The sequence below is a fragment of the Podarcis bocagei genome (genome assembly GCF_964188305.1).
Source record: "Podarcis bocagei genome assembly, chromosome: 4".
NCBI lineage: Eukaryota > Metazoa > Chordata > Lepidosauria > Squamata > Lacertidae > Podarcis > Podarcis bocagei.
The window spans coordinates 15,574,097-15,597,847 of NC_138128.1; the positions used below are offsets into that span (position 1 = coordinate 15,574,097).

General features: G+C 44.4%; 1 protein-coding gene across 2 annotated transcripts in view; it reads right to left on the reverse strand.

The window, feature by feature from the left end:
• The window catches only part of FNDC3B (fibronectin type III domain containing 3B), a 289,308-nt gene that overhangs the window by 35,203 nt on the left and 230,354 nt on the right, over positions 1–23,751 (reverse strand). For both annotated transcript variants that reach the window (XM_081190007.1, XM_081190006.1), the window contains exons 9-19: positions 23,676–23,735; positions 19,412–19,550; positions 17,486–17,539; positions 15,984–16,108; positions 15,207–15,381; positions 10,567–10,653; positions 6,816–6,954; positions 5,960–6,031; positions 5,072–5,190; positions 2,895–3,000; positions 1,102–1,277 (exon numbers count right to left, since the gene is read on the reverse strand). In XM_081190007.1, the coding sequence (XP_081046133.1) occupies positions 1,102–1,277; positions 2,895–3,000; positions 5,072–5,190; positions 5,960–6,031; positions 6,816–6,954; positions 10,567–10,653; positions 15,207–15,381; positions 15,984–16,108; positions 17,486–17,539; positions 19,412–19,550; positions 23,676–23,735 (1,252 nt within the window). The remainder of the gene's footprint in view (positions 1–1,101; positions 1,278–2,894; positions 3,001–5,071; positions 5,191–5,959; positions 6,032–6,815; positions 6,955–10,566; positions 10,654–15,206; positions 15,382–15,983; positions 16,109–17,485; positions 17,540–19,411; positions 19,551–23,675; positions 23,736–23,751) is intronic.

Here is a 23,751-nt window from a genome sequence, read left to right on the forward strand (position 1 = left end):
AGATATAATGCTCTTGAACATTCAGTGTAGAATCCCAGAAGCCTAGCCTATGGCCAAGGAAAGAAACTAGCTCGTAGCCTGTTGCGTAAGATATTATGGGTTGTATTCAACCAAGTCACACTCAGGGTAGGCCCACTGAAACTGGCCTTGACTATTGATGCCAATAAGCCTACTCTTGAGTATGGCTTTGTGGGGTACAACCCTACATTCGAACACTGAGGAAAAGTACCAGGGAGACATGGGTCATACCCATACCATCTGTTTAAACTTTCGCCTGGTGCCTAAAGATGTATAATGCAGGCGTTAGACAAATCTCCCTGGGGGGAGTCTTCCACAAACACTGCAAAAAAGGCCCATTCTCGTGTGTGTGTTCCCCCTCCAGACGTCTGGTGTAAGAGGGACACAAATAAGGGCCTCAGATGGTTAATGCAGGGTCTAGGTCAGAGCCTTTGGACTGGTCAGTACCTCTCAGCCTGACCTTCCTCACACAGAGTTGATGTAAGGATAAAAAAGGGAAGGGCATATTAAGCTCCTTGAAGATAGGCCATGCAATGTAATAAATAAATAGAAATATTGCTGTAAGAATGAAAAGGGAGGGAACACATTAAACTCCTTGAAGATAGGCCATGTAATGTATACCTGAAGGAGCATCTCCACCTCCATCGTTCTGCCCGGACACTGAGGTCCAGCTCCGAGGGCCTTCTGGCAGTTCCCTTGCTACGAGAAGCCAAGTTACAGGGAACCAGGCAGAGGGCCTTCTCGGTAGTGGCACCCTCCCTGTGGAACGCCCTCCCACCAGGTGTCAAAGAGAAAAATAACTACCAAACTTTTAGAAGACATCTGCAGGCAGCCCTGTTTAGGGAAGCTTTTAATGTTTAATAGGTTATTGTATTTTAGTGTTCTGTTGGAAGCCGCCCAGAGTGGCTGGGGAGACCCAGCCAGATGGGTGGGGTATAAATAATAAATTATTATTATTATTATTATTATTATTATTATTATTATTATTATTATTAAATAGGAATATTGTCACAAGGTCCTGATCAGAGCTGCAATTTCAACCCAATGGTTTCCCCAAGGACCCACTCTAACGCTTAGGCTTACCCCTCCGTCATTCAGGGCCCTCACTCTGAAGTGATAGGTTGTCCCAGGCAGGAGATCACCAACCGTGCACTCGAGACCCAGACCGTGATACACCTCCGATGTCGCCTCTTCGGGGCCAGTCATTTCTACACTGTATGCCGAGATGTGACAACTGCTGTCTGACACAGGAGGAGCATCTGAATAATAATAAAAAAGACATTATAATAATTACTATATTCTTAACATTTATTCATTGCCTGTCCTTCACCCTAAGGTCCCAGGTCATGTCACAACAGTAAAACACAACAAGGAAAACGGTTTAAAACAACTTACAACCATAAAAATAAGGTGGGTCCTAAAATAATAGTGTCAAAAGCCTCAGGGTAAAGAAAGGCATCCTCCAGAAGCTGTATTAAGTTGGTGTGTGTGGGGTGTTTTTTTGGCCAAATAATATTTATTAGTTTTCCAATTTTTAAACAAATCAATGCCAAATTACATCAAATTTAATAACCCCCCCCCCAAAAGTTGACTTCCCACTCTTTGTCCAAGATGCGTCCTTACTTCCCCCATTGCTGCTTGATATAACATATCATTTTTATTTATTTTTTTATGCTTTTCCGGAATGAATTAATTACTTAACCTGAGGTACCACTGTACTTAATTTGTTCCGGAGGTCTGTTCTTAACCTGAAACTGTTCTTAACCTGAAGCACCACTTTAGCTAATGGGGCCTCCTGCTGCTGCTGTGCCGCCGGAGCACGATTTCTGTTCTCATCCTGAAGCAAAATTCTTAACCCGAGGTAATATTTCTGAGTTAGCGGAGTCTGTAACTCGAAGCATATGTAACCTGAAGCATATGTAACCCGAGGTACCACTGTACTAAAATCTCCATTTCCTATGGAAACCCATTAGACATCTAACACTAATCATTTACAATATAGTAATCCTATATATTATTATGAGAGATGCGGGTGGTGCTGTGGCCTAAATCACAGAGCCTATAGCTTGCCAATCAGAAGGTCGGCGGTTCGAATCCCCGCGACGGGGTGAGCTCCCGTTGCTCGGTCCCTGCTCCTGCCAACCTAGCAGTTCGAAACCACGTCAAAGTGCAAGTAGATACATAGGTACTGCTCCGGCGGGAAGGTAAATGGCATTTCCGTGTGCTGCCCTCGTTTGCCAGAAGCGCCTTAGTCATACTGGCCACATTACCCAGAAAAACTGTCTGCGGACAAACGCCAGCTCCCTCAGCCAGTAAAGTGAGATGAGCACCGCAACCCCAGAGTCGTCCGCGACTGGACTTAACAGTCAGGGGCCTCTTTACCTTTATATATTATTATATCCGCCCCCCCCCGCCCCGTATGCCACCTCCGTCTGGGAAAAAGCTGCAGTATAAAACCCCAAAGAGGTGCTGCCGGTAGAGTTGACAATACTGAGCTAGATGGACTTTTATTTACTGTAGTTGAAGAAGAAGAAGAAGAGTTTGGATTTGATATCCCGCCTTTCACACCCTTTAAGGAGTCTCAAAGCGGCTAACAATCTCCTTTCCCTTCCTCCCCCACAACAAACACTCTGTGAGGTGAGTGAGGCTGAGAGACTTCAAAGAAGTATGACTGGCCCAAGGTCACCCAGCAGCTGCATGTGGAGGAGCGGAGACTCAAACCCGGTTCCCCAGATTACGAGACTACCGCTCTTAACCACTACACCATACTGGCTCTCAGTTGCAGGTACCTTTTTAACAAACGAAAACGAAACGAAACTGTACTGTTGGCACAGGAGAAAACCAATTACGAAAGCAAGCTCCTCTTTCCAGCTTACCCCATTGCAGCTGCACTTCCTTATGCTTTGGTTTGCCAAGTACTCTGGGTGGCTGACACTGGCCCGGAGCAACGCTTAGTGTACGGACAAGTAAACTTTCGGAACACTGGGAAAAGAAGCAATGGAAGTTAGATTGAAGCCGCATCTGGGCCGTCACTTCACACAGTGGAGGGAGAGGGGGTGGATACCAGCCTGCCACCCGTCTATGGTGCTTGTGTGCACAGGAAATGTCCGTGGGGTGGGTGGGGGAGCCTTTGACACGTGACACAGAACCCAAAAGCCCATGAGGGCCACCCCCTTGCTGATGCTAAGCAGGTCTGAATCTCATCAGTGCCTGGATGAGTGAGTACCTGGGGCAGTACAAGCAAAGCTGCCTTGGGTTCCACAACGGAAGAAAGGCAGAATCATAAATTCAAATAAATAAATACAGTGGTACCTTGGTCCTCGAACGGCTTAGTTGTTGAACAAATAGGCTGCAAAAATCAGGAAGTGTTCCGGTTTTCAAACTTTTTTTGGAAGTCGAACGTCCGGCGCAGCTTCTGCTTGAGCAGGAAGGTCCTGCAGCTAAACAGAAGCCTCGCCTTGGTTTTCAAATGGTTTTGGGAGCCGAATGGACTTCTGGAACGGATTAAGTTCGAGAACCAAGGTACCACTGTAATTTTTTAAAAATGTGTACGGGCTTTCCCAGTGATGTGGAAAAACCGCATGCAGAGAAGGCTGTTCTTTCCAGGTGTTCCTCCTCAACCGGCTGTGTGGGCAGGTGAGTGAATCTGGCAGGGACGGGGGCAAGCGAGAACAGCTCCATTCTACCACTCTGTACAATGGTTCCTCACATGGAGTGAATCCCCGAATAGGGCTTTAACTGACTTTGCTAACTTGACTGCCTGCGGATACCTGCCCTTGTTTTTCTTTAGAAAAACCACTTTCCCCACCCAGGATGCGCACAAAAGTAGTCAGGCAATAGCAGATTCTCAGTACGGTTGTACTTTGGATCTCAAACGCCGCGGCTCCTGAACAAATCAGCTCCCGAACGATCGAAACCCGGAAGTGAGTGTTCTGGTTTTTGAATGATTTTCTGAAGCCGAACGTCCTGCGTGACTTCTGATTGGCTGCTCCTGCAGCTAACTGGAAGACGCACCTGGTTTTTGAACGGTTCCAGGAGTCGAACGGACTCCTAGAGCGCATTCAGTTCGAGAACCAAGGTACGACGATACACACTTTTGCAGTTTTTGGGTTTTGTGCAAATCTGACAGATCAAAAGGCAAAGTATAAGGCTATGCCAGTGGTTCTCGAAGGCGTGCCACATTGGTGTGGCAGGAGAGGATGGCAAGATTCAAGGACAATTAAAGAAACCTTTAAACATTTTGGTATAATATAAAAATAATAGTTTTATACTTTCTGGATGTCCCATTGCCATATTATAAAGAAGTTGTGTTCTATGTTAAAAATCAAGCACTGCTAGGAGTTATTTCTGTTTTGTTTTCCAATGCATTTCTTTATCAATGAAAAATTCGCATGGCATGGCCCAGAGAAAAGAGTTTGAGAACCACTGGACGATGCACTCGAAATAGTTATATGAGCACAGTCAGGAAAAATAAAAACGAAGGGATTGAGTGGCATGGAAAAGAGGACCGATCCACGTACCTCAGGACACTGAAACCAATAGTCTGCGACCCTAAGTGGAGTTTATTAGCTTCCCCAGCTAAAAAGATGATCTCCCTATCGGGTAAACCTGAATCTACAGGGCAAAAGCATAGAGACTGCTGTTCTTTGACAGTAACGTCACATGAATTGCAAATGAAATGGAGAATGTACACAGCTGCAAGCTGTGTGGGGAATCCCTTGATAGCCTTAGGTCTTGAACTCACAATGGCGCATTAAGAAGATGCAACCACACACACACACGTATTTTGTGCGCACATATAAATAAAGACTGATCTGCGCTCTCCTAACTTGCGAGGCACCTTCCGAACCTTGAATAAAAATATACAAAGCACGAGCCTGATATCTCAACCAGTGCTTAGAACAGGTATGTAGCGGGTGGGGTGGGGTGGGGCGAAATAAAAGAGAATCTCCCCCCCCCTACTTCCCCATAATTAAGAACTCAAGGGAAGCTTTTAGGTGAATGGCAGCAGCGCTGGGAGGAGAGGTACTTTTCACTGTTAAGCGATACTTACCTGACTGTGACCACCAGTGCTAATACAGCATGCCCGGAGCTTATACAAAGTCCCTGGTTTCAAGTAAGTACACGGACATTCTGTAGCCGATCCTCTGTAAGCCACTTCCCATTGATTTGCTGAAAGGTTAATTGGGCTCGCTCAGGTAACTGATAAACAATTACTATAGGGCTAAGGTACTATTTCGATTTCATTAAGCCACAGGCCTTCCAGTAATTAATAGAAACGGTTGCTTTATGGGGAGAAGTGGCCTATAGATTTAAACAAAAAAAACAAACAAACCCCGAACAAGGCTCATTTACCTGCTGAAAAGGCTTCCTTAAAGTGGTTCTCCATTAAAAAGGTACAGGTGGTCATTTTGCTTTGCTGGCTTTGTATCTGCCTTGTACAAAAGCCTCCATTCAAAGTTTTGTGACAGGCAGAACAAAAACCCGAAGGTTAAAATACAGGGCTATTCTCTTATAAAAAATAACTATTTATGGCATTATATGAAAAAAATGATAGACACAATTTAAAACGTCTTAACTATGGTTTGTTTGTTTTTTAAAGTTAATTTGCCAGGTATCCAATTAGCAATATACAGTGAGAAACCACTAAGTTAAATCAGAAAAAAAATGCCATTCGCTGTTCACTTCAGAAACAAATTAAATATAAAAATATAATAAATAAAAATGATATCAACAGCAACAACACATCTCATACTTCCTGCTCCTTAGGCAATGGAAAATAAATCCACAATTAAAAAATCCTGTTTGGGCGATAACCCAAATGAAATCGTTTGATGCAATCTAAAAATATTTGATATACAACCTCCTTTGGATAATTATTATAACACTGTTCTCATTCTGTTGACATTCAACGTTGTTTTCTTGCAATAGTTCAACTTACCTTCAGAGCTTCCTTCTGAAATTTCTAACAGGTAATTTAGGATTTCTGAACCACCATTATCCTGAGGAGGGTCTGTTAAAAAAAAATAAAAAAAATTGTTACATAAGCTACAGAAAGAGGGCAGGCACGAATTCTTCACAGGTGACTAGTAGATTCAGAATCTATTCTTTTTGACATGTTGGATCCCATCTGTACAGTGCAAAGATCACCCACCAGACCCCATCTTAAATACCACTCAGCAGCCAAAGACACTGGAATGAACCCAGCAAGTTATGGGTTGCTACAGCTGAGAAGAATTGATGCTTTTGAATTAAGGTCCTGGAGGAGACTCTTGAGAGTCCCATGGACTGCAAGAAGATTAAACCTATCCATTCTGAAGGAAATCAGCCCTGAGTGCTCACTGGAAGGACAGATCCTGAAGCTGAGGCTCCAGTACTTCGGCCAACTCATGAGAAGAGAAGACTCCCTGGAAAAGACCCTGATGTTGGGAAAGATTGAGGGCACAAGGAGAAGGGGACAATAGAGGACGAGATGGTTGGACAGTGTTCTCGAAGCTACAAACATGAGTTTGAGCAAACTGCGGGAGGCAGTGGAAGACAGGAGTGCCTGGCGTGCTCTGGTCCATGGGGTCACGAAGAGTCGGACACAACTAAACAACTAAACAACAACAACAGCTGAGCAACTGTAGGAACTCCCAGTTGCACTGGCTTATTCTCAGCTGATGCTGACTTGATGGGAATCAAGGACATATATGTGCAATTCTTTACTCTTTCCACTCCCAACCAGGCAGCTCCTGATTCCACAATTTAAGGATGCGAAACGACAACAGCCCAGTATTACGCAAGAGGCACCTTACCCCATTTGACGCTGAAGCCTTGAGATGTGATTGGCCCTTTCACGGTGGGTTTGGTGGGCGGCCCTGGCCGGTCAGGGCTGGTTGTACAGACCAAGACGTCGCTGGGACTGCTCTTCCCTTCTACGTTGGAGGCAATGAGCTGCAAGAAAACGGACGTGGTTATCTCTGTATTCCAAATTCTAAGCTGCCTTGTGCAAGAGACCTGAAAGAAATCACTTGTGAAAGTAAAAATATGGGTGGCACCTCAGCTAAGTTTTGCTCAAAGCAAAACCGACTGAAATCAATGAACCTCATTCATTTCAGTGGGTCTACTCGAGTACAACCGAGCCGACTAGTCTACGGATGCATTTTAGAGTCTCAGAGGCCACCCAACTAATAATAATAAAAAAATTCACATATTTCTGTATGCAACAAGGGCAGTGAGAATGTTGGTAGCCACTCACTGGAAAGGAAATTATATTCCAACAAAGGGGGGATGGTTAAGTAAACTTTCTGAGTACCTGGAGTTAGCAAAATTGACGGATTTAATAAGGCATAAGTCAAAAATTTTAATTCAGAAACAATGGAAATGTTTAAATGATTATACAAGCACGGCTCAAATACGAAAATTTGGCTGTGTCTAGACTAACCTTGTGAAGAATACAGAGAACATAAAGATTTGATTGATTATGAAAGAATCTAAGGAAGCAAAATGATTGAAGAACAGATGTATAAATGTGAGTAAGACAACTAAGAGAAGTGTGGTGCATGCGGTGGAAGTCTTTTATAATATTTTAACTAAGATTTATATATTGCAGTATTTGAAGCAAGAATTTGGTAATAATTCAGGTTATGAAAAGTATTTTTTCTTTTCTTTTGTCTTTTTTCTTTATATCTTCTATGCTTTCTTATCTTTTTTATTAGTATTCATTTTGGAAAGTGTGTTTACAGTGTTACGTATTGTTCTTTGCTTTTCTTTGTTTAATTTCTATTTCTTGAAAAATTTAATAGTTATTTTTAATATAAATTAATAATAATAATAATAATAATAATAATAATAATAATAATAATAATAATAATAAACCCCACCCATCTGGCTGGGCTTCCCCACACACTTAGCAAGCATCTCCCATACCAGGATCTGAAAGACGTTGGGCGCAAACCACCCTAAGTTATTTGTACTGGGGCTATATCAAATGTTAGTCCTACTCAGAGTAAAACCATTAAAAGCAATGGCTCTTACTCCACTTATGCCCCATTAATTTCAGTGGGTCTACTCTGAATGTCAGTTAGTTGAATACAACCCACTGAAGCGAACAGAACCTTCTTGGAATTAAGTCTGAATGAAATTAGTCATATTTATTTCCGAGTCACTTAATTTCTCTTACTGTGACTTTAAGGAAGAATGGGAGCTTTTTACAAATTATCTATAAAAGACAACAAAAGGAACTGGACTCTGTGGCAGGTTTTGAATAAACATACACAAATTTATTGGTTGATAACATGGTAGATAGATAATGTAAGGATATGTATAATATTATAACATGCAGATAATAATATGTGTTGAGAAATCAGAGAGAGGAGCTGAGGGAAGTCTTTGGGGGCAGTTTGATGGGGGGGAGAAAGGGGGGGAAATAATGAATATGATATGGTTTGATATTTTGTTATGTTGAAATTGCTAATAAAAACATTAAAAAAAAGAACTTAATTCGTTCTGGAGGTCCGTTCTTAACCTGAAACTGTTCTTAACCAGAGGTACCACTTTAGTGAATGGGGCCTCCCGCTGCCACCGCGCAATTTCTGTTCTTAACCTGAAGCGTCTGTATAACAACTATTATAACCGCCACCACCATTTTATTCATACCCCACCAACCTGGCTGGGTTTCCCCAGCCACTCTAGGCGGCTTACAGAATATATATATATAAAAACATAATAAAGCATCAAACACTTAAAACTTCCTGATACTGCCTGGCTGATTTTCGGGGGCTAATAATGGAAAATGGGTGTGGGAGGGAATGTACAGCAGCCTTCACACACTTCAACTACTTTTCATCTTTTTCCCACTTGTAAATTTTCTATCACAAAACTGAGCAGTTGTAAACAAAACAGCACAACAACAAATTCCTTCTTCAGCGCTGGGTTCAAAGGTTTCCGAAACAACATAGAAACCTGCCAATTTTGTTTGCTAGAGGTGAAAGTGAAGCAGTCTCCCATTTTAAAAACTCCTTTCAATTCCCGCAAAAATTGTCTGTCTCCCACCTGAAAACAGACACTTAAAATAGTTATCAATAGGAGATACGTTTTCCATTCTGAATATTTCCCGGCATTTTAATTGCTACTTCTTTGAGCCACTGTGGAAGAACTGACACTGAATTTCAACAACGGAGCTGCTTTCATATTGCTAAGTAACTATTTCTGTACACACATATATATTTCAAATCAACCTAAGAATTGTGTACATAAAGTATAAACTCTCAAAAAACAAAGTTAGGGCACCACCTAGTGGCCAGATACTAAAATTACAACTAAAATTAAATCAAGATATTTTTTTTTGCGGGTGCATACTTCAAGTATGATGAGGAGCAGCAAGCAGATGTAAATTAAATAGGAATGAAAGTTTTTAAATAATTCACCCAATTTTTAAATTAACTGGTAGGAACTCAATGTCAATGATAACTTGAGTGAAAGACATAAAAGGTTTTGTTTAAATGCTATTTTGGTTCGGACATGTTAGGATAGCAGAGCAAAAAAGGCAGGGACGCGGACTCATAAAAAATATTGGGGGGGGGGGCCCAGGAAAGCTCATGAATAATAAATAAGCTCATGAATATGCAAATAAAGTGGCTCCGGCCCTAAATAGGGCAAGCCACGCCCCCCCAGCCAGCCGATTGGCTGGCTGGGAGGTGTGGCCAGTCGGGATTCCCCTGTTCTCGCGGGGGCTGAAACCGCCAGGAGGAAGGAAATTCCCCCCGGCAGTGCCTTGGCAGTGGCGGTGGTGCTGCGAAGCAGCGAGGCAGGAGCCCCCGCCCCCCGAGATTATTGGGGGGGCTGAGCCCCCCCAAAAAAATTTTTGAGGGGGCTCGAGCCCCCTCAAGCCCCATGGAGTCGGTGCCTATGAAAAAAGGTAATATTCAATATGGCCTTTCCTTCTAACCAGTTTAAAACCGATTTTTGTTTATTAAATTGCTCACCGTTTTCCACCTGCTCCATGCATTGAAGTCTTGGTAGTGCGGTAGGGTTGCCATATTTCAAAAAGTAAAAACCCAAGCCTTTTTTTAGGGAGACCCCAAAATCGTTGAGACTCCCCCCCTTCTTCACAAAAATGCAAAAAACAGATTCAGGCCTTTCAGAAATCCCTCCCCCCCCCCGGACGTCAATTCCAGACTTTTGTTTCCACCCCTCTTTCAAAATATTTTCATTGCTATTTCAGTAACAAGGTAGCATAACAAGATTTCAGAGTGTGAGCAAAAGAAATCAAAGATACATTTCTAATGAAAACAAAATGGGCTATGATCCTAATCCTGGAGCAACAGGATCTAACAGAGTGGGGAGGCCATCACCTGTAGCTGGAGCAGACAGCAGGGGGCAGGCTAACTCCCCCAGAATGCCCCATCTTTTAACCCAATAATCCCATTTCTCCAAACATCTAATACGAACCATGTAAATATAACATCACAATATGAAGAGTTAAGTCCTGCAATAGAAAACTGGGGACAAGGGGGGGGGGGCGGGTTGGAAAAGGACACACAGAGAGAGAAAGAGTGCACCTACCCTGAATTTATATTGTGTGCTTCTTTTAAGATTTTTCACAGTACATGTTCGGTCTTCTCCAGTGTACTTTGGGTGAAACACGCTATCCTAAGGCGTAAAGGAGGACATAAGTTAAACAGGAACTACAGAGTCAATTAAGGAACACTGTCAACCTCATTATGTCACTAAGCAACAAGGCACTGTTGCCCCATGAAGAGAGCTGCTCTTCTCTTTCGCAGAATGTGCCAAATCATAATAACAATAACAATAACAACAACAATATAGTATTATTTATACCCCGCCACTCTGGGCGGCTTCCAACAGAATAATAAAATACAATAGTCTATTAAACATAAAAAGCTTCCCTAAACAGGGCTGCCTTCAGATGTCTTCTAAAAGTCTGGTAGTTGTTGTTCTCTTTGACATCTGGTGGGAGGGCATTCCACAGGGCGGGTGCCACTACTGAGAAGGCCCTCTGCCTGGTTCCCTGTAACTTGGCTTCTTGCAGTGAGGGAACCACCAGGTGGCACTTGGCACTGGACCTCAATCTCTGGGCAGAACGATGGGGGTGGAGACGCTCCTTCAGGTATACTGGCCGTTTAGGGCTTTAAAGGTCAGCACCAACACTTTGAATTGTGCTCGGAAACGTACTGGGAGCCAGTGTAGGTCTTTTAAGACTGGTGTTCTGTGGTCTCAGCGGCCGCTCCCAGTCCACATTCTGGATTAGTTGTAGTTTCCGGGTCAGCTTCAAAGGTAGCCCCACATAGAGCGCATTGCAGTAGTCCAAGCGAGAGATAACTAGAGCATGCACCACTCTGGAGAGACACTCTGCGGGCAGGTAGGGTCTCATCCTGCGTACCAGATGGAGCTGGTAGACAGCTGCCCTGGACACAGAATTGACCTGCGCCTCCATGGACAGCTGGGAGCCTTCCTTGCAGGCAAAATCCTCTCCTTCCAGGTTCCTCCCAGGATTCTGTAGTTCTGAATTATTATCTTTTAGCTGGTTGCAGAATGTCTCTGGCGCATTTGTTGTGGGCTTAAAAAGCAGGGGGTGAGGGAGAGGGAGGGAAGATGCTGAGAACTTGGTGCTACTTCTCACGACTGCACCAGACACCGCCCTCTTATCAAACCTTCCTGGGCTATCGTAGGCCGGTTTGCCTCCTGAAACCACTGCGGCACTCAAACCAAACATCCAAGCAGACGGAGCGCAAACCCAGTGTTGCCCCTTCCAGCCATGTGGGCATCTTCTCACAAGGAGAGGCTCTTTTCACAAGCATGAATCTAAAGCCTCATATATGAGCTTATGTGGCACCAAGCCCCCTACATTTTGAGAGGTGGTCTGCATTCAGCAGCATCCTACCTGCTCGCCAACGCTTTGCTTATAAACTGAGGGTGCACTGCCAAGGTTATCAAACAAGCCAGAACGCTGCGTATGTGTGATAAACCTGGAATAGTTGTAAAATGCTCATATTTGTGGATCGGCTGTATGAGCCTTCCTGAACCTGGTGCCTTCCAGATGTCTTGGACTACAACTCCTATCACGAGGTTGGTGGGATTTGTATTCCAAAACACTGGGCAAGGCTGACTGATACGAGCCATTAATATTTGCACACATGAGCACGGTGATGATTTAAGGCACCACCGTCCCAGTGCAATATCAAAAGCTGGACAATGGGCCATTGGCATAAACAAAACAGAGCTGATGTATGGGCCAACAGCTTGCTTGGTGGTGGTGTAGTAGTAGTAGTAGTAGTAATAATACCGTATTTTTTCGTGTATAAGACTAGGTTTTCCCCCTTTAAAATAATGTCAAAAATTAGGGGGCGTCTTATACACGGATAGTATCTCCCCCCATTTTATTAAATCTGAGTCCCCCAAAATAGGGGGTGTCTTATAGACGGAAAAATACAGTAACAACAACAACAACAACAACAGTGCCCCAGCCACTCTGGGTGGCTTCCAACATATTAAAAACATAATAAAACATTAAACAAACTTCTCTATCCGGGGCTGCTTTCAAGTGTCTTCTAAAAGTTGTATGGTTACTTAACTCCTTGACATCCAATGGGAGGGTATTGTACAGGGAGGGCGCCACTACCGAGAAGACCCTGATGCTATTTCACCACCATTAGAGGATGACTCATGGGGGCAACAAAGGAACCACCATGTTGAACTGAGACTGGGTAGGAGAGAAACAACTCAACCTAAGCTTTGTCCTTTCAGCCAATTAAGAATTAACTCCCCCCATGAAAAAAACAGTGTGTGCTTGACATACAGTGGCAAGCAGCAATAAAAGGATTGCCTCTAATTGGACCCCTTTGCTTTTTTGCTTTGCGCAGGGAGCCATTTTGGGTGCAGCACTGCACATGTAACAAGTTCACATGTGTTAAGGTGGCACAGCCTGCAACAGGGGCGAAGAGAAGAGCTGCCCAGAAACAGGGGTGGGGAATTTAAGCAAAGCGCAATGGAAACTAAGGACACACAGAAAGTACTCAGAAAAAGCTCTCCACCTCCAGCACTCCCTGGTCTGGTTTCACAAAGGATGCATAGATTGTCCCTTGCAGCCAAGGACACCATTATTTCTGGGTCCCTTCAATGTTGTTTCTATGGCACCACACAGCGAATCGTTTTGTGTTGCGAAGGTTTCATAGGAACGCTCAAGTGTAGAGCACTTTAAGCCCAGCACATCTGATGACGAAGGTTCAGGCTCGGATTCAGATATAACTTTTGTTACGTGGGTCATAGGAGATCTTATTAATATAACCCTCTGTTCACAATGGACTCAGAAAACTCAATCGCAAGACCTATACAAATGCTATAAAAGGCCCTTAAGACATTCCAGGGCACTGCGACTTTTCAGCTGAGGCTCTATAAGTAGCAACCACGAAGACAATTCAATACGCAGAAGCCCCCAATTTATTGAGATCGGTGCAGCTGCATGAATTTCTGCCTCTGTGGATATTGATACAGTCTACTGGGACCTGCAACAAAAGTTTGCAGCATGGCGTGCTGCAACAGCCGTCCACACACCCTTACAGGATTTGTCATTCCAACCACACCAGCCCTGGCTTTCTGCCCTGCCTCATCATCCCAACAATCAGTGTGTATTCCTTCCCCAATCATTCCCTCATTTTCTCCCACTGCCCTCTAGACTCCCCCCCCCACGTTTATTTTTTCCTTCCTGAAAATGGTGGGGTTCCCCCAAGCCTGCTAATATATCTTTCTCCCTGTCTCTCTGTCTGTCTGTCTGTCTGTCTGTGTGTGGCATTTTGGCCGCATAAAGGATCCACAGCGACAGAATGAGCTCACTACTTAATTTATCAAATGGCATATAACAGATGAAAGTATAAGAATTTCGCTCTGTGGCTTCGTGAGCTCCAAAGTCTACTTGGAGCAAATAAATCCCAGCCAAGACTCTGTGACACATAACTATTTCACTTCTGCCTTTCCCAACCTCTCTACCATGGAGAGACAACATGGGTGGCAGTTATGTGCTGCCAACCTGAAAGAATGAACCTTTGCTCTCCCCAGAGCCGTGGTTTCCGTCAGGAGTTGGTCAACTTCCATGGGATGTCAACTGACCCAGAGTTATTGTGTTGATGTATCCTGACAGTTCCCAAACTTTTTTCATCGCCAGCCTCTTGCAATTTCCTGATGGTCTTGGTGGAACACTTAAATGATTTTTCTGCCTGTTGCGGCAACTCTAGTGCACTTTGGGAGATGCTGTAGACTCTTTAATTGCATTCCTATTTATGTTGCATTACCCTTTGCATCCCACAGAAATCAAACTATAATATACAATAAAATGCAATATGCAAAATGGTAACAGAATACAATTAAAATCAGTACGGATATTTAATGCAAGCATGACATGGACCACCTGAATGATGCTCATGGACCACTAGTGGTCCATGGACCACACCAGGGGTAGGCAACCTAAGCCCGGGGGCCGGATGCAGCCCAATCGCCTTCTCAATCCGGCCCACAGACGGTCCAGGAATCAGCATGTTTTTACATGAATAGAATGTGTCCATCTCTGGGTTATTTGTGGGGCCTGCCTGGTGTTTTTCCATGAGTAGAATGTGTGCTTTTATTTAAAATGCATCTCTGGGTTATTTGTGGGGCATAGGAGTTCATTCATTTTTATTCTTCAAAAAGTCCAGCCCACCACATGGTCTGAGGGACAGTGGACCGGCCCACGGCTGAAAAAGGTTGCTGACCCCTGGACCACACAGTTTGGGAACCTTCCTCCACAGGATAAAAGCACACCTCGTTTTTAATGCACATCCTTGATGATTTGTGCTCATGATGCTACCAGGGCAGTCATATGCAATACCACTTTCATTCCTGTTTGCGCCTGCAAAAGTATTGGGGCAGTCACACCCTGTAACATTTTGTACCACCAATGTTCCAATTCCATTTTTGTCCCGCTTTTGTTGCACGTAGCCCCTCTGCGAAGCAATAACGTGGCAGCACTGGGGAAGCCTTGCAGGATAACTAGTACACCATTATCGTGTTAAGAACATGTTGCAGAATACACCTGTGATAAAACACCAAGAGGAGGGGGGTGCCCTGGATTGTCAACCCAGTGCGGGCTTCCCTCTGTATTCAGGGTTCATGCCGGACCTTCCTGGATTCGATTGCATTAACTCAGAACTTACATTATCCTCCTCCTGAATCTCCAGGGTGTAGGTGGTGACTTCCTCTGGTGTGCAGCCTTCTGCTTTGTTCCACTGCAGGGTGACCCAGGTGACTCCGGCACGGACAAGCCTCGGTGCAGAAGGGGTTTGAGGAATATTCCCTGACGTGTAGCATACAACTTCTTGGCTGAAGCCACTAAGGAGCAAAAGAAGGGGGAGAGTGTGGCCCTTCAAGCATACTGCAAAGTGCAACGGGACACGCATCCCCCCCCGCAAAAAACAAAACCCCTTTCCTGCTTAGTAGTCGCACACTGTTTTGAATTCTAAATTCTAAATTGAATCTTAGTGAGTGGTGCTGAGCAGACACCGGATTTGCTAGTTGCCGTTCGGGATGGAGACTTCCCCTTAGATCAGGCATAGGCAAACTTGGCCCTCCAGATGTTTTTGGCCTACAACTCCCATGATCCCTAGCTAGCAGGACCAGTGGTCAGGGATGATGGGAACTGAAGTCCCAAAAACATCTGGAGGGCCAAGTTTGGGGGTGCCTGTCCTTGAGACTCTATGCAGGCCATGCCTCCTCCCCAGTCACCCCTGACTGCTGGTCTCCCTGCCATCCACCCTCCCTGCCCTACATGCTCTACTGGAACAAAATTGGTTGGACAGTGTAGAAAGCAGAATTCTGGACTAGGTAGGCCTGTGGTCTGATCCAACAAGGCTCTTCTTATAATTCTTAGCTCTGAGTTCAATTTGGGAGGCCGGCGAAACACATGGGTGCAGCTGTGATCAGGTGCAACTTACCTCATGCCTATGTCATTCTGAGCTGCTAATCGGAATGTGTAGCCCACAGCCGGACAAAGCTTCGTCAGCTTGTAATGTTTTTGGCTCCCAAAGTAACATTCTCTGAAAACATTGCTTCTTTTTCCCTGAAAGAGAACAACAGCACAAAACTTAATATAGATTCATGAATGTCACATTTTCCAAAGTCAAAATGGACGATCTTTCACTAATTGCTTATCGTTGTTTAAAAAAATGCACATGTGCGCACCTCCTTCTGTGCAATGCCTGTGTGTACCTTATGCTGCACACTCTGGTTGACTGTTCAGCGTTCTCAATGAACTAAAGCCTCGGTTTCGGGTTAAAATTTGTGCCTGAATTAGCTGGTGGAGCCGATGGCAAGTCTGGGAGCTCCTGGACAGCTTGCCACTGAGCAGGCTACACTAAAGTGCCCGCTTAACGCTCCTTTTGTCCTATTTGTTTGTTTTCTAAGAAAACTTAAAAGGCAGTTTCTCCTTCTGTATCCAAAGCTGGCAGACTTGAGAAATAACTTGCTGTCTCAAGCACAATACCATTTTCTTTCAGGAGCTTACAAAGTTCACCTCTGTAGAGTTTTTGAAATAAGTCACATTTGTTTATCTATTCAAATTGTCTTTTTTTGTCTGGTGACAATGTGCGAAAAGGTATTTTCTGTGGTGGCTACCTGACTCTGGAACTGCTCTCCTGAGAGATTTGGATGACTCCTCAATTCAGGAGTTTTTGACCCACCAGTTTATTTTGACGGATGTAAGTTATTTTTTTGCTGCGGCTTTTTTATATTTTAATGCTTTTCGTGTACAGAGGAAGAGCAGGAGAGAAATGGATTTAAAGAAATAAACATGGATACGCTTCCCAAGCTAGGTATGGGTTGGCTGTTATTTCAGACGCCTCACAGTGGATTGTATTTTGTGTTCCACTGGCAATCACACCAGAGACTGGCTGATATGCTAATGGGTGTTGCAGTTCAAATCTTCTGAATGGCACCAGGTTGGTGACAACTCATTTAAGACAACAACAAAAAAGCAAACGCACTTGAAGTCAGCAAATACCAAAATGTACAATTTTACACTTACTTTTAAGACCTCAATACCAGGGACATAGGTTGTGTACACACCATACATTTAAAGCACATGACATCCCCCCAAGAATCATGGGGGAGTTGTGGTTTATCCCCCGCAAAGCTATAATTCCCAGCACCCTGCACAAACTACAGTTCCCAGGATTGTTTGGGGGAAGTCAAGTGCTTTAAATGCATGGTCCATATGCAGCCATAATCACCTGCATGGTTTGAACTGTACTGCTGTTTCTGAATTGCGTTGTTTACATGTTGTCGAAGATGTTTTACAGGGCATTACCACAAAAAAGCTGACTTTACACTTCCAGAATTCTATTCTCCTGCGTTTGAAGGATTTTGTGCTTCTCTATAGAACAGATTTGTGGTAAAACAGAAAGCTCCTTGCTGTTTTTCCTGATTGATTATCACTTACCTCATCCCACTCTAAAAGGTAGCTGGTGATTTTTGAACCATTGTCGATAGGGGCCTGTGTATGGGGAGAAAGAAACAGAACAGAATAGGAAACTGGCAGGAAGCTTACAGGAAAAAAAGACTTTTAGAAATCCCCACAGCAAAAATTTAAACAGATGTTGCACCTGGAAAGAGTAAGTGGGTTCCACTTACACTTTCATGATCATCATTTATACAGAAACACAGAAAGCTACTTTATACTGTGTCAGACCATCTAGGCCAGTCAGACCATCTTGCCTACACTGACCAGCAACAGTTCTCCAGAGTGTCAAACTGGGTTCTAGGAATGCCAGTGGCTGAATCTGCGTTCTTTTGCAAACAAAGCAAGTGTTTTACCACATCAGCTATACAGTGCCTTCATTTGTGCCTCTTCTGGCCACGAGCATTACTCTTAAGAAATTTTGTCCCCCTCTGAAGCAAACCTGAAGATTGCCTCACACATCACACCAGCTGTGTGGCGACTACTGAGCAGAAAATCTACAAAGTAAGCATGAAACAGCTTGTGACGATTTGAGCCAGTTTTAACCACATTGCTGAATTTTCCCTTTTCTGAGCCCAAATGTTACAGAAACGTCTTCAAATTCCCACACAAAACGCTACGATACGAGTTCCTCTCAGCAGAAACGGCTTGATGGGTTTAACACCAGAAGTGACATAACAATATGCCATGGTTTGTTTTAGCCGCTTTTTGGTTCAACGAACCATGAATCATCTCAAAGGCGACCAAACAGGCCACGGCTTGGTTTCTCTAAAGGTTGGCCTGTTCTCCAGCTGCTCTTGCCTCACGTTGCTGCTGCTTTGTAAGCCTCCTGGGTGGTTAGGCAAGGCTGTTGGATTTGGACGCAACATCAGTTAAACCAAGCCATAGTTCATAAGCTGATACCAAATCATGAATTCACACTTTGTGGCTTGCTTCCAACCCCGCTCCCCCAAACCATGGTTAGCCAGCTAGGCTGAGCTCAGGCATTCAAGCAAGCCTCACTCTGCCTAAACAAACCATGGTTTATTGTTACAGGTGAACCAGGCCAGTCGCTGATAGCTTGGAGATAGGAAGAAGATCAGGTGGGAACCCTCAGTTGCCTGACAAAAGCAGGAAGATAAAGAGAAGCCCTTCAAAAAATCCCTTAAGAATGTCCATAGGAAGAGGCCCGAGCCTAGCAGAAGTAGTAGTAGTAATACTACTACTACTACTACTACTACTACTACTACTACTACTACTTTATTATTTATACCCCGCCCATCTGGCTGGGTTTCCCCAGCCACTCTGGGCGGCTTCCAACAAAACACTAAAATACAATAACCTATGAAACATTCCTTCCAGTAGCACCTTAAAGACCAACTAAGTTAGTTGGTCTTTAAGGTGCTACTGGAAGGAATTTTTTTTATTTTGACTATGGCAGACCAACACGGCTACCTATCTACAACTATGAAACATTAAAAGCTTCCCTAAACAGGGCTGCCTTCAGATGTCTTCTAAAAGTTTGGTAGTTATTTTTCCCTTTGACATCTGGTGGGAGGGCGTTACACAGGGCGGGTGCCACTACCGAGAAGGCCCTCTGCCTGGTTCCCTGTAACTTGGCTTCTCGCTGCGAGGGAACCACCAGAAGGCCCTTGGCACTGGACCTCAGCGTCCGGGCAGAACAATGGAGGTGGAGATGCTCCTTCAGGTATACTCCTTCAGAAGGGGAAGGATTTGATGACTCTTGGGTTCCCTTCTAACTCTATAATTCTGTGATGGTGGAAAGTCCCGGCCCACACAGGAAACAGCTTATTGTTGACGCAAATGTACTTCCCCTTGCCTTGCTCATATATGCCAGAAACAATCCACCAATCTGTTTTTTGAAAGGATACAGCACAAAACGGATCTCAGAGCTTTCACACTGCTTACCTTCCACTGTAAAGTTAGGGAATTTTTGGTCCTGTGCGAAGGTTTGGGTGGGAAAGGACATTCCGGGGCACAGCTGTGCGTGGTGAAGCTAACGGGTTCTGAACGGGATCCCTTTACTGAATTGTAGACGGCATATACCCTGAAATAGGGAACAAAGTTTGAAGGAGGGAAATAAGAAGGCGTTATTGATCTGGCTGTATCTGAAGGAGTGGCTCCTTGCTCCTTTCGCCAACCTCACTAGAATGTCTCTGTTTTAGCAGGTCGGTCTTGGGTGACCCAAGGGACAACTTAGCGTTATCTGACGCTGCAGCCTCGCCAAACACCTACTACATGGATGTAGGACACGTGACCACAACTCCCATAGGTCCCAACACCCAGCATGGCCAATGATCTACTGGATTAGTGCCTTGGATGGGAAATGACCGGGAAGCCAATGTAGGAGCAGGATACCATGCAGAAATCGATTTTCTGAAAACAAGTGGATGTTTGATAAGTTGCAGGATCAGTTCTGTTAGTGAATTCCTGTTTTTATAATACTGTTCTACCGATTTTTCTGCTTCGTATACACTTTTGTGTTACATTTTCGTATACAAATTTAAACAGATTTTTTTTTAAAAAAAGAAATATCAAGCAGTTTTTAAAGTAGATATATGTAGTCCGAATGCAGCGGAAGGAAACCGGAAACGAACCATCTTCAGTCCAGACAAGCCCCCTCTGCCAGCACAAAGTTCAGCCAAATTTAGGTTATTTATTCACATGAATATGGCCCTAGTGAAGGTAAAGGGACCCCTGACCATTAGGTCCAGTGGTGGCCGACTCTGGGGTTGCAGTGCTCATCTTGCTTTATTGGCCAAGGGAGCCAGCGTACAGCTTCCGGGTCATGTGGCCAGCATGACTAAGCCGCTTCTGGTGAACCAGAGCAGCGCACGGAAACGCCATTTACCTTCCTGCCGGAGTGGTACCTATTCATCTACTTGCACTTTGACGTGATTTCAAACTGCTAGGTGGGCAGGAGCAAGGACTGAGCAACGTGAGCTCACCCTGTCGCGGGTATTCGAACTGCCAACCTTCTGATCGGCAAGTCCTAGGCTCTGTGGTTTAACACACAGCGCCACCCGCGTCCCAAATATGGCCCTATCCTGGTTCAAAAATGACCTCCTGTGACTTAGGGGGAGACAATGCCAAAGGGCTTCTCCATATTTTGAGTTTCAGTGTTCTTCCTTTTTTTTGCAGGCTGATCAGTGAATCAGAACCTGGTGTGAGAGGCAAGAACATTTGCGCCAGCCATTCGGCAAGGCATTCCCATGACTATACTGAAGTGCTAGAATGGGAAGCTTTGAAGAAGTGGCTTGGAGCTCTCAAGGAAGACTAGCACTCCTTGAGAACTGGTATAGGGCATAAGGCGTGAGCTAGTGCAAATCTTGCCTCATCAGCTCGCCTTGGGATATATGACAATATGTGCACCGTATCTACTACATTGTAAAATGAATGAGTTAACACAAATATTTACGCGTTTGTACGTGAATCTTTCGAAAGCAGAACTCCTTTAAAAGGGATGCAGACAAAACAAAGCAACTAGAAATTGTATCAGAACATTGTGTGGGTTTCTATTTGAGGCTACTAAGCGCTGAACATGACCCACAATGACATCTCCTTGGGAAGAAATAAAGACACCTGCATTCACAAAGGAGTGACATATGAAAGATGCTGGAAAGTCTGATACAGTAGTGTAGTTTTCTCTTGCATCGCAGCAGAAACCACAGGCATATTCCAGAACAGTTTATCCCTCTGAAAATGTCAACCTCTGGAAAACGTTGCCAAGGTTAAGACACTCTTGACTTCGCTTTTGCGCTCTCTCATCCAAACTGGGAAACCAAATGAACATGTAAACAGCTTCTCCCGTATAACCGCGGGTGGGCTGTCATTTTGGATGCAAGTTGGATCCAGCCGTATGTTTCCCCTGTGAATCATTTCTAGGCCGTATCTCTTGAACGCCTTCTTTATTGGTGTGTGAATGTGGGAGACAACACATGGAGCAAGCAAAGGAGACAGCCTCTCTGCCTTTGCCAAAACGTAGCAAGGCAATCCGAAGCAATTCCCTCCCTTAAACCAAAGGGAACCGATGGCTGGACAAGAATGCTTCCCTCACACAGCGAAGTGCCAGAGAAGGGAGTTCTGGTGGTGGCAGAGAAACACAAAGCCCACCCTCAATCTAGCACAGGTCCCCAGGAAGCTGTTTGGGGATTTAACGTATTTTTCGCTCCATAAGACACATTTTTTCCTCCTAAAAAGTAAAGGGAAATGTCTGTGCGTCTTATGGAGCGAATGCACTGGACGGCAGAGGGATCCCTCAGCTGCCGCTGCAGTCGTGAGCTGAGGGATACCTCCACAGCCGGAGCCATGGCTCCCGTCCGTTGCTCGCTGTAAAGCAAGCAGAGCGAGAGCCACTGACATGCTCTGCGCAGCTCTCGCTTTAAAGGAAGAGCTGCGCAGAGCGTGTCAGCGGCGCTTGCTCTGCTGGCTTCACAGTGAGCTGGGAGGAGGGGCAGAAGGGGCTCCCGTCTGCCCCTCCTTCCGCCTTGCTGTAAAACAAGCAAAGCATCTGTCCTCTTGCTCCGGTGTTGCCTCGTTTTACAGCGAGGCGGGAGGAAGGATGGGCAAGCAAAGTGAGAGCTGCGCAAAGCAGGACAAAAGCCATGTAAGCAGCTCTTACTTTTCTTGCTTTAAAGGAAGAAAAGCAAGAGCCGCTTACACACTCCGCGCAGAAGTTTTTTTCCTTGTTTTCCTCCTCTAAAAACTAGGTGCGTCTTATGGAGCGAAAAATACGGGTATCTTCTTGCACCCTTCTCTGGGGTCTGGTAGTATCTGGGGAGAACTTGGGCAGTAGCCAACTACATCTTACTCAGAGCAGATCCATTAAATTTAATGAACGAGACTAAGTTAGGCGAATTAATTTCAATGGGTCTACTCCAAGAAAAACTTAGGCATTTCCATAACTGCTTGTTTTTTGCATTTTACGTGACTTTTCATATAACGTAAAAGCCATTTCCTGGAAATCAAGTGGAAGCTCAGGGCTCATTTCTGTGTCGTTTCCAGGAAAATACCATTTTGCAACTCCCTTAACTTGGAAAATGGTGGGAGTTTTGTGCTGATAAGGTCTGGGGCAGTATGGTGGCCTGCAGTTCTTTCCCGCCATTTAAAATTTAGCATGGTGGCATATTAACCAAAAAGCCACATTTCTACAACACAAGGTACTGCTGTGTAAAGGGCGGTTGAAATTGGGACAGAAGTGATAGTATTATATATACAGTAAAACTAATGCAATAAACTCCATGTCTGAACGCAGCCTTAGTTGACAATCATCCGTTGGTTCCACATTCATTAACTCAAGCATGGAGAAACTCTAGCCCAAAGGCCTAACTGAGCCCACCAAGCCTCTTCATTCGGCTGTGAGACTGCTTGGGCCTAGCCATGTCCACGTTTGATGTGGGGCAGGTAAAGACTCAGATGGGCTGAAATGGAGACACTTACTTTGTGCGGGGGTGCTTTTTTGTGTTTTGTTTTTAATACTCTGCGAAAGCCTGTGCTGGAGTCTCCAGCTGTTGTTGGACTACAAATCCTATCATTCCTAGCTAGCAGGACCAGTTTTAAGGGTGATGGGAATTGTAGTCCCAAAACTGGAGACCCAAGATTGGGAAACCCTGCTCTAACAAGACTGAGATACAATATTCTTTTTTTTTTTTGTAGGCAGGAACATCTAGTCTACCTTATTCTTATCACTCAACCATTCTAGAAGCTTTTTAAAGTTTTTCCTTAGGAACAACAATCCAGCAACAGAATGTAAAACAACGAAATAAATCTAAACAGGCAGGGAGAGATTTGGAGCACACAGCCTGTTTAAACATGTGTGGAAAAGGGGTCTTATCCTTGACCTATGTAGTCAAGAGGAAAACAGAACATTTCCAGTATTTTACGTTTACTCACATTACAGTGACCGTCCAAATATTGACAATCCCAGATAACTTTTGTTAATACCTGTAAACTTAGCGATACACTGAGGAACACCAAGTTGCCAACATTGACTTAGATTATGTCCCAAAAGAGGGGAAAACACGATTCTGTTTTCAAGCACTTACAAAATTAAGCCGGATAATTAAATATCCACATGTAAATGTCAGCAACTATAAAGTTTGGGACAGTCCGCTGCAACATTTATCACCGAATGGATTGAATCTGCAAAATCTTACCGACCAATGTAGCTCACCTGACATGATATTCCGTTGCTGGCCTAAGATCTTTCAGTTTGTATTCCAATTCTTCTCCACTAAAAAAAGGAAATG